At 44.8% G+C, this 11,097-nt stretch overlaps 1 protein-coding gene across 1 annotated transcript in view; it reads left to right on the top strand.

The window, feature by feature from the left end:
- The first annotated feature begins 2,409 nt into the window (after positions 1 to 2,409).
- The window catches only part of SSPN (sarcospan), a 45,966-nt gene continuing 37,278 nt past the window's right edge, over positions 2,410 to 11,097 (top strand). The window contains exon 1 of the mRNA XM_086401656.1: positions 2,410 to 2,694. Within this exon, the coding sequence (XP_086257782.1) occupies positions 2,419 to 2,694 (276 nt within the window). The 5' untranslated portion in view covers positions 2,410 to 2,418. The remainder of the gene's footprint in view (positions 2,695 to 11,097) is intronic.

Below are 11,097 nucleotides of genomic sequence, written 5' to 3'. Positions count from 1 at the left end.
AACAATGATCATTAAATTGTTTCACATCACAAATGATTTAAACAGTTCTCCCACTTGTTTGTTTACAGGAAATAATGAATAAAACAGATAATCTACAAGGGTTCATATTTGGTTCCCCTCACTTATCCCTAACTAGATGTTTCACTCAATAATCTGGTTAGTGAATAACTCCGATACTCAATTTTTTCATTGTTAAAAGAAGAAACTGTAATTACAAGGTGTTTGTAAGGAGTACTGGTCAGGAAAAAAAGTAGCCTGAAAAATCCCATGGACGGAGGACCCTGGTGGGCTGCTGTCTATGCGGTTGCATGAAGTCGGACACGGCTGAAGCAACTTAGCAGCAGCAGCATGTGGTTGTTACAGAATAGATACTCAGTAACTGGTAGCTGGGGAGATGGCAATGGCATCCCACTCCAGTACTCTTGCTTGGAAAATCCCATGGATGGAGGAGCCTGGTGGGCTGCAGTCCATGGGGTCGCTAGGAGTCGGACACGACTGAGCGACTTCCCTTTCACTTTTCACTTTCATGCATTGGAGAAGGAAATGGCAACCCACTCCAGTGTTCTTGCCTGGAGAGTGCCAGGGACGGGGGAGCCTGGTGGGCTGCCGTCTCTGGGGTCGCACAAAGTCTGAAGTGACTTAGCAGCAACTGGTAGCTGGATCATCCCTAAGAACAAATAATTAATTCCAGGTAGTTAGTTCCCTGAAAATGTTTTCTAGGTTTATGTAGAAAAACTTGGTCTTTTGGGTTATTCTCAATCAGGCACAAGTCACGTGGGTACCTTGGTGTAGCAAGAGCTTTCATTTGTTCTCATTAAAAATCCTAATGGCATAAGGGAGCCAGAGCTGACACTGCTCCTCTTGTGAGAGTGAGTGCTGCTTCTATGGCTTCTAGGTGGAGCACTGGGATGTGCAGTTTGGTTTCTGCTTTTTAAGTTACTGCATTTGTTCCATGGACCATATCTTTCTCACTGATCCAGAAGGACTCCCGTGTCCCTAAGTCGAGTCCAACTCTTTGTGACCCCAGGGACTGAAGCCCCTCAGGCTCCTCTGTCCATGGCATTTTCCAGGCAAGAATACTGGAGTGGGTTGCCATCTCCTCCTCCAGGGGATCTTCTAGACCGAGGGACTGAACCCACGTCTCCTGCATTGCCACGTAGCACTGAGCAGTCTGGGAAGCCTGATCCAGAAAGAAGGTATAAGGAAAACATTGCAGTTCATAAAATAAGAATATATTTAATACCGTCAAAGGTGCCCAAGGAAAAGCTGATGACAATTAGTTTCTTATTTGGAGACAAAGCAAGGAGTTAGATTTTTCTTTAAATTAGCTGATAGCAAACAATCTAGGAGGAGCCTTTATCCTAGCATCCTGGCAACATCACTTAGTTTTTAATAAAGCTCTCTGAACGCTAAAATGACCATACCAAAGTAGATATAAATACTTCAAAGTGATGGGATCATTTCTTAGTGGTTTTACTGAAGTTTGCTCTAAGTGCTACTGAGGAGAGCTATGTGGGAATAAGAATAATTGGTTTTATTGATTTGTTTGGTGACTTAAGGCAGGGACCAAATCTACCTTGGGCATCCTTCTTTTCTAGCACACTGTAGGTGAGTTAAACATATCTCAAATATGGACAGAGTTATTAAATCCTCAGCTTTCAAGGTGTATAATAATCCCCCTAGGCACCGTTGTGGAGATTGGCAAAGACTGGCTGGGGACTTTGCATAAACGATTAAAGGAGCTTTTAAAAACAAATACACGTGAGAGAATTCCCAATTAGCCGAGAATCTCTATAAACAGTCATTTCAAAAGCAAATACCTCAGTGGGAAAAACTTCTTGATTTGTCAGCTGGATCGCAGAACTTTAAAAAGAAAGAGCCCAGGCCTTGGTTGGAAAATAAGGAACAATTTAACTTCTGGAAACGATTTCACAGCTTGGAGCCTAGTAACGCCTCTTTTGGATTAAATTGTCTACTAATTAAACTCAAGTGATTTAAACATTCGTCACCTTGCATTGCACCTCTCAGAAAACAAAAACAAAAACACAAGCGAAAAAATCCTGGGCTTTGAAGTGGGGAAAACAGACACCAAACACAGACGCGCAGATGCACGCACACCCCCCACGTGCGCACACATACACACGCACGCGCGCGCACACGCAGCCTGTCCAAAGAGCGCGGGGTTTGGGAGGCGCCTGGCCACCCTGCAGGAGTCTGCGGGCGCTGCGTCCTGCCCGGCGCGTTGGCAGTTGGCGACCCCCCTCGACTCCCCCTCCGCCGCGGGCTCCCCGTGGCCTTCGGAGGCTCGGCCAGTCGCTCCAAATGTTTTCCATATTTGTTCAGCCTCCGTAACTCGCCGAGCCGGGCCGGCGCGACCCGCCCCGCGCCGCCCCCGCCGCTGCCGCCCCCGCAGCCGCCATGGGCAGGGAGCGGCCCGGCCGCGGCGCGCGGAGCCAAGGGGGACCGCCAGCCGCCGACGCCGCGGGGCCCGACGACATGGGGCCGAAGAGGGGCGCGGGGGCCCCCAAGGAGAGCGGGGAGGAGGCCCGGAAGTGCTGCGGCTGCCGGTTCCCGCTGCTGCTCGCGCTGCTGCAGCTGGCGCTGGGCATCGCCGTGACCGTGGTGGGCTTCCTCATGGCCGGCATCAGCTCCTCCCTGCTAGTCAGAGACACTCCATTTTGGGCTGGGATCATTGTAAGCATCGAGTCTGTTTTGCCTGAGCGCGTTTGCCAGACAGGAATGCCACGCCGCATGGTCGAGTTACCACTAACCCACCTGCATGCGCCCTTCCCCGGCAACAAGCCTCTTAACTCGCGGCGGCTCAGTGACCGATGCCCGCCGGACCGGGTCTGCTCAGGCCTGGCGCGGCGGGGCTCGTGCCCTTGTCCTGCTTGCAGCTCCGAACGCCTCCGACACTCCTGACCCTCGGGCGCTGGAGCTGGGGAGGCGAGGCCCAGGCTGCTTATTCTGGTCACTTTGAACATTCTCAGTAACAACAGCAGATCCACTTCGGCTCTTTCCTTCTCCTAGCGCCACAGACCCCACCCTCCTCCCTCCAGGACTAGCAAAAAAGTGAATAAGTTCATCTTGTGAAAGCAAGTTAGGAAAAATCCTGTGCGTGGAGTGGCCCCATTGGGTAGAATTGATTTTATTTTTTAAGTCGGAGGTTCCATTAGGAAGTTTTAGAAAACAGTGGTGGAAGGCAGGAAATGCGAATACAGCAAGCACAGCCTTAATCCACTGGAGTCTAAAGTGGGATAAACCCAGGGCGCTGGCCGAGGCGGGAGTCTATTTGGGACCCAGCTAATGGATGTACTGTTCCAAGCAGAACGCCGCTCAGCTGTTGTGTTTGTACACAGCATACTTAGCTTAATTAAACGTTTTCTCTGATACGAAAGGGGTGCCATTTATTGAGCACCTACTTGGGCCTGTCCTGCTAGAGGCCCTACATATTATTTCTAACCCTCACATCAGTCTTATGGGATAGTTCTTATCCTTCCATTTCTCAACTGAGAGAACCAAGGTTGGTAAATCAGCCAAGTTGATGCCTTTTTGCTCCAGAATACATCTGCGCTTTCCTCACTAAGCCATGCCACTCCTACCTTTAGTTTGTAATTTTAATATTATATGATATTGCCTCGGAGTCACTAAAAATCCCTTCCACCTGCATCATTTCGTTTGGTCTATGGAACAACGCTTTGAGGTGGGAACTGTTATTTATCTGTGGACATGAGGAAACAGGCTAAGAGAAGTTAAGTGACGTTCTCAAAGTCCAGAGGTGAGGCATGGGAGAGCCAGGAGGGACCAGGATCCACATTTCTGACTCCCAGTCTCACATGGCATCCTCACCGTAATTACTGACCAGAAGAACCATCACTCACAAAACAACCCTCAAAATAATTTTGTATCAGGGGCAGATGTTAAAAACACCTGATTAAATATGCATTGATGCAGATATTTTCTAATTAAGAGTATTTGAACTCTCAAATTCTTGCAGAGTAATTTAAAACTTTTAATTTGTGTACTAAGAAGTCCCATGAAATTATCATGATTGGAGTTTTCTAAATCAAGTGATTTTAAAAATAGCTTTTCACTAAGATATACTGGGTATTTTAGTCACTTCAGTGACTGTCAACAGACTCAGAGGGAAAATATGTCTGTTCTTTAAGGCTAGGCGAATTCATAGAAGAAAGGAATGAAACTTCTCATATGGTGGTGGTTTTGAATATTATTTGCAAATGTGTTTTCTATCCATTCTTTACTCCAACTTTAAAAAAGTCCAGTACCAAAAAAGCAGATTAGCTTGGAAAAAAATTGTCTTAATGTTCAAGACAGGAGCGTACAAACCTTGCAACTCTGAAATTTCATGAGCAGCTTGTAGGAGCATCACGTGTTCCTAGTTGCCCAGGAAGCTCCTTGGGTGTGTTGCAAAGAGTGTTATCTACAGCCAGTTCTGTTTTTTTTTTTTTTTTTTTTTTCCAGTTTTCTAGGTTATGATCTGGGATCCACTTGGAGTTTTCTGGTAGTGATATTTGTGTGGTGATATCTGTAGTCTTCTCTTTCAACGGAGAGCATATGCAGAGCAGAGCAGTTAGTGGAGTTGGCCTGAGACAAGTGAGGAGGGACCCTGAGGAGCCTGGTGAGGAAAAATTCAACCCAGCTGGAGGAAGGCTGCAGGCAACATGTCCCTGTTTCCCACAGACACCATGCTTGTTGTCACGCTGTCTGTGTTTGGTCCTGGGGCGCTCTTCCAAGTTTTCAGGGAAGAGAAAAGGCAGGGAGGCAGGATGGTAAAGTACAGAAGCAGAACTCTGCCTGGAGACGAACCTGGCCCCCCACCCCCACCTCCCGCTGTTATTCGCTGAGTAAGTCTAAGTGAATAACTCAGTTAAGGCAAGTTCCTTTAACTTCTCCAGGCTTCTGTGTCTTCATTGATGAAATCCAAATGTTAATAATAATTCCTACCTCTTAGGGTTGTCCTGAGGAATGGGTAAGTGAATACGTGTTCTTACACTTAGAGTCCTGACTTGGGGTACATGTTCAGTGAGTTTGCGCCTTTTATTAGCAAAGAGTGGAGCAGTCACTGGTAGCAGCACTGGCTAGCAGCAGTGGCTCTGTTTTATCTCTAATCATGAAGAACAGTCACTTTGGACTTGCTCCATTTCCAAGACCAGTTTGAACCCTAAAGGAGGTATCAGGTCGGCCATCTCACCTTTCTCTGATCTCAGCCAAGTTACTGTTAGCAGTCTTAGCGGTATTAGTTGAGTCCAGTACTTTCTGAATGACACGACTGAGCGACTGAACTGAAAAACTGAAAAAACTTTCTGAATCTCTCTGGAGGTTTCTAAAAACTAACTTGGGGGGCGGGGTGGGGGGAAAGGGCCTCCTCAGGGTCATTTTTCCCTAGGGACACGGAGTGATTCTGGCCTGGTATATCCGCCAAGGAATACTGGAAAGTTTGCCCTGTTGAGCAGACATGCTAGACCAAAGTACAGGTCAACATTCCCTGCGAATAGGGCAGAGTCAAACCTGCTTCTGGAATGTACGCTGAATTCAAGCAGGGCACCTAGACTGAGCACCGTCCTCATCCACAGCCTGACCTGCTTCACTCCTCTATTTCTGTTTGTATTGGTTGCCTCTGACCATGGTACTTCCTTCACTGTACAAGGCTTGCTATCCCATTCCTTTGGGATTTGGGTATCACCATTCCCGTGATAGAATCTAAGTATACAGATGAACTCACTTAAGCAACTTCTTCGTGACCAGTATCTGGGTGACTTGAGGAATATGCAGTGAAATTCTAGTTATAAAAAAAAAAGACATTGGTGTTCTCTGATCTGAGATTTATGTTGAGGAATTTTAGAAAAACAACTTATTTCTTACTTACCTCTCACTCTCCATCAGAGAGATGACTGAAGTCTTTTTACTTCAATTACAAAAGATTCTCATAAAGGAAAGAAAAAAAAGAATGGAGCCACTATGGAGGCTATGTAACCTGTAAGAGTGCCATTCTTCTCCTACATTTTTTTCTACATAGCTTGAGGGTTGCAAGTCACTTCACAGAGACAATGCAAAGTCAACCAGGGTCTTTGAGGATGCATTTGGCTAGAGAAAGGGGATCCTAGGAAACACAAGTTTGCGCAGCATTTTATTCTATTAATGGCTTGAGTAGCTGGGTTGAATAGGCATTCGAGTTTGTCGTCATTCCAGAATTATTCTTGATGAAAAGCTGTGTGTGGATTGAAGAAATCTGAGAACTTTGGGGCCTTTACTTCCATTTTACTTAATACAGTTTTGGTTTAGGTGAAGCATAACATGTTTGAATCTTTGCTTATTTTTCTTCACTCAGTAACATTTGTTGGGGATGTCTGCTCAGCTAGGTATTGGTTTAAAAATAATGAATCATATACTAGGAGGAGGTCTCCAGAGATCGTGATGGACATGTGGCCTTATCATATCTGACAGTAATGAATACTTCCGATTAAAAAATTTAGCCTACGCAAATATGTTTAAAGTCCACTTACCTTTCAGAGTATTTCACTTACAGTGATTTATTTGCTTTGGCATCTTTACTCTGAAGTCAATTTAAGAGCAATCTCTTGCTTCTCATCCCAATGGGAATGTTTAGTATTTGTTAGTCTCTTGGCCCTTGTAGGGAATATTCCCATGAAAAGTGGGAACTTATTTGCCTTACTGTGGTTTTAGTTTTCCTCACTCTTGCTCCATTGCTCACATACCCCACCTCCTACCCCTGTCTACCTGGAATAAAATCCCTGAGATATATACTACATGAATCACTTTAGAAGATTTAAGAAAAGGGCTTTTAGGGAAGAATGTTGTTTTTCTTTAATATCATTCATAAAACTTATGAATTGTAATAATTGAGAGTCTTGCTGCTGCTGCTCCGTCGCTTCAGTTGTGTCCGACTCTGTGCGACCCCATGGACGGCAGCCCAACAGGTTCCCCTGTCCCTGGGATTCTCAAGGCAAGAACACTGCAGTTGCCATTTCCTACTCCAGGGGATCTTCCTGACCCAGGGATGGAACCCATGTCTCTTGTGTCTCCTACTTTGGCAGGTGGATTCTTTACCACTGTGCCACCTGGAAAGCCCTGCGTAGACTTTGGGGATGATCAAATAAAAAGTAAAGCAGGTAATTCTCTTTAAGTCTATTAGGTGTCCATGGGGCCATTATGTATTCTGACACATGTTGGTATCCAATGTGTGTTGAATTGAACTGTATTCCATACTTATTATTAGAGTTTCTGTTTTAACTTGTATAAATCCACTTTAAACTATGGTTTGAAAAAACGACTTACAAATGTATTTTCCAAAATAGAGAATTTTAAGTTTATTGATAATGCTGAAAAACACTGAGAGGTAGTAATAAGGAGTGTGTTATTACTCCATTTTGGGCTCTTGAGTTTCAAAATTATTCAGAATATGTTAACTTAGCATTATTGAGATATTTTATTTCAGATTATAAGATGACTGCAGGGTTTAAAAAAGAAACAAGAAGTCACATGATTTATTTTGTATTCCCCTAACTTGAATAAATTAGGACAAATTGGGATTGATGTGGCTGAATGGTAGATGTCAACATTTGCAACCTTACCTTTTTACAAAGAGAGCAGTGGTATAGGTTTTCCTAATATTTGGTCTAATAGTTTCATAGATTGCCATTATGATGTCTACTCTCAATTTGGTCTGAGGAAATGGATGTTTTCTAGATTTTTTCTTGCAATTAGCCTTGCCCATGACATTTCTATTAAGGGTGTTCTTTACCTGGGTCCACTTGCCTGTGTTGCACCCTGAGGGACTGCCATTGACATTAAAGGATACACACAACGGTATGTGGAGAGTTCAGTGTGCATGTCTCTGTGTTACTGTAGAATAAGGGTGGAATCCACTCATTAAATTTTAATTAGACACCATTTCGCTGCAAAGCATAGTTCACTTTTAGGACTTAGGTCCTGGCAAACCAGAGAAATGTTGCTCAAAAGAGCCCATCAAAATCCAGAGTTGGATGAGACCTTGTGATGACGTATTTAATCCTCTAGTTACTACTTGCTGTAAATATTCAAGTCTAGGTTTAATACAATGAGTTTATAAGCTAAAGGGGAACTTCTTATGGACGTTGGGAACGGTATTTGCAACTGTATAAAAGTGTATCTTAGAGGCATGTCCTCTTTCAAATGGTTTGGATGCTGCCTCGGATCTCTGTATGAGATAAAACTTGGCAGGAGTAACGTCAGAAGCCTGAACAAGGCAACTCGCTTGATCACCCTGATGGATTTTAAAATTGATATATGTGAACTTACACGTACAGCAATAACTGAAATACATTTTCCTTTCTGTCTCAGTCTGCTCCAGCACGGTGGGGTTCTGGTGAGGAGCTCTCTTCCTAGCTTGCAGATGGCCTCTTTCTCGCTATGTGCTCAGGTGGTCCTTCCTTGATGCATGTATGAAGAGAGAACAGGGGATCTTTCTCTTCCTCTTCTTCTAAGATCACCAGTCTTGTAGGATTAGGACCTCACCTTACAACTTCTTTTACCCTAATTACTTCCTAAAAGCCCTATCTCCAGATACAGTCACCTTGAGGATTAAGGCTTAAACACAGGAATTGGGTGGAGGGGGGCATAATTCAATCCATAGTCCTTTCAGTGAGGAATACCCACTTGTACAGTCACCTCAGTGATTCATAAATGTGTTTTCTCATCTTTTTCATGAAGATCCCGTGGCTTTCATGGAACATCTAGAAGTTTGAGCTAGTAAGCTGACACTTGGCAACGCTGTGAGGTGGCATGACTAAGGTTCATGCCAGTAGTGAAACATATGGAGGAAGGTATTTTCAAGGCATTGTACTAATTGTGTGTGTCAAATTTCAGAAAAAATAAAATCAAGTAGATTAAGGTGGTACATACAATTCTAAGAGTAGCTTAGGCATTTCATTTGTCCCCTCAGTTTTTTAAAGCTTAGTACTCACTGTTTAGTAAATCTCTAACTTTTCTTATTGCTCCAAGAGTGAGTCACTGTCAGAATCTAGCTACATGACACCCTGGCTTCTGAGGCAAGGAAATGAGGATGGTAGACTGAGCTTGGCCTTAGGGGTATGCTCAGATTTTCAGCAATTGAATGAGCCCTCTGGCCTCTGGGAGCAGTGATCTCAGGCTTGGTCTTTCTAGAATTCAGGGAAGTCAGCTCTCTTCCCCGAATAATATACAGCTGATGCTTTTTAATATGTAGCTGATTATTTCTTTATAATAATGCAGCTGATGCTTTTATTTTATGATGATGCTTTTGAAAATTAGGTGAACAGTCTTTGTTTTGTTGAATGGGTCAAAATAAAGCCTGAGGGATGCTCCCACCTGGGGGCTCATGCTGTCACAGCCTCCAGCCTGAAGCCCCTGGTGGATCCCCGCTTTGGTCTGCCATCAGGGCTTCTCCCCGGTTGCCCGGTGGCTCAGTGCTTAAGAATCCACCTGTAATCCAGGAAACACAAGAAATGTGAGTTCCATCCCTGGTAGGGAAGATCCCCTGGAGGAGGGCGTGGCAACTCTCTCCAGTAGTCTTACCTGGAGAATCCCATGGACAGAGGAGCCTGGCAGGCTGCAGTCCTTAGGGTCTCAAAGAGTTGCACAAGACTGAAGCGACTGAGCACTCACGCACAGGGCTTCTCATCTGATCCTGTTTGTCCAGCTTAGAAATCCTGAACTGTGCTGCATAAGCCCCAACCATCCCAGAGAGAAAGACTAGAGGAGTGACTGAAACCATCTGATACGCCGCCTTTTGGTCCAATCCCAGTCCAAAACGAGTAGTAAACAAAGGCAGGGCCATGGTTCCAGAGACATCCTGGAATGTCGCTGGTTTGATTTTTGAGCTTATTTAAAGTCGATGCTCTCTGATCTAAGGTTGCTAGAGTCACATCCACAGCCTAACACAGTCATGAATCTGAGTGTTGCAGTGCTGTCTTTCCTGCGCTCTGACATGAGGCCGGTAAGTGGCTGTTAGAAAGCAAATGGTTTGTTCACAGATCGCATTCCCACATTCTGCTGAAGAAGCTCGCTGGGCCTGCTTCTGTTGTTGCAGAAATGAGCAACTTCTCCCCGGCTGGGAGAGGCTGTGGAAACCTCAAGGAGGCTCTTTTAGCGGCATCCCACTCAACTGTTGTTTTCAAAGTGTTTAATTCGGCATTTTCTGTAACGAGCCATTAAAATCCCTTTAAGATAGATTGTTATCAAGGCCTCTCTCTTGTGTAGAAGATAATGACAGATGACAAGAAAAAAAGAAGGAATCGCTAATATGTTAACGAGACCCTGACTAAGGAATGGATTTTTGCTTTATTACTAAGGAAAAAAATAACACTTACCAGCTTCCTTCTAAAGTATCAGGTGTGGCACACATATCAGGCTTTTAGCCGTGCCATGAAAAGTATGAGGGAGGCATTTTCTCAGATAAGGGAAATAGCATTTCAGCCTGTAGGGAGAAGAACACAGGAGGAACATCCCTTCTGTCTCAGTGGAGGGGTGCAGTTTCAGAGGCAGTGAAAGGGCAAGCTAGGTCTCTGGAAGGTGGACACTTCATAATTGAAGCAGAATAACCTCTCCGTGACTGCCTACAAATGAAAGGCAGAATTTGACCGTTTTAGTATACATGTTCCACATTCGGGAAGTTTATGCATGTCTGTCGTGCGCCTGGCTACTCAGGTGCTGAAACAGATGGGTCAAACCGCTCCGGCTGGCTTTGTCACATAACCTTTCATGAATAAGTTGTCTGGGATGCCTACGATGAGAGGGTTTCAGAGTTAAGGGCCCTGAGACCAAGCAAAAAAATTTTAAATGAACATAAGGTAACTGTAACTATTGTGTTCGAGAACCCTTGGTAAACAATTCTCATTCAGTGACTGAATCTAGTGCGTCACAAACTTTTCCACCTGGAGACCTCCCTGAAGGCTCGCTCCCCCTTCTCCCTGTCCTCAGACACACATCACAAAAAGCTCAGTGTCTTGCTAACCCATGTTGCCATGGAAGGAAAGAGAGGAAATGCGGGAGAGGCTACAGGCTGCCTGGGGACACTGACCTCTTCATGATGAAGAGGAC

This window comes from Bos grunniens, chromosome 5, assembly GCF_055505025.1.
Source record: "Bos grunniens cultivar Pamir isolate PY7600 chromosome 5, Bosgru_T2T1.0, whole genome shotgun sequence".
NCBI classification, from domain to species: Eukaryota; Metazoa; Chordata; class Mammalia; order Artiodactyla; family Bovidae; genus Bos; species Bos grunniens.
This window is presented reverse-complemented; position numbering and strand designations above follow the sequence as displayed.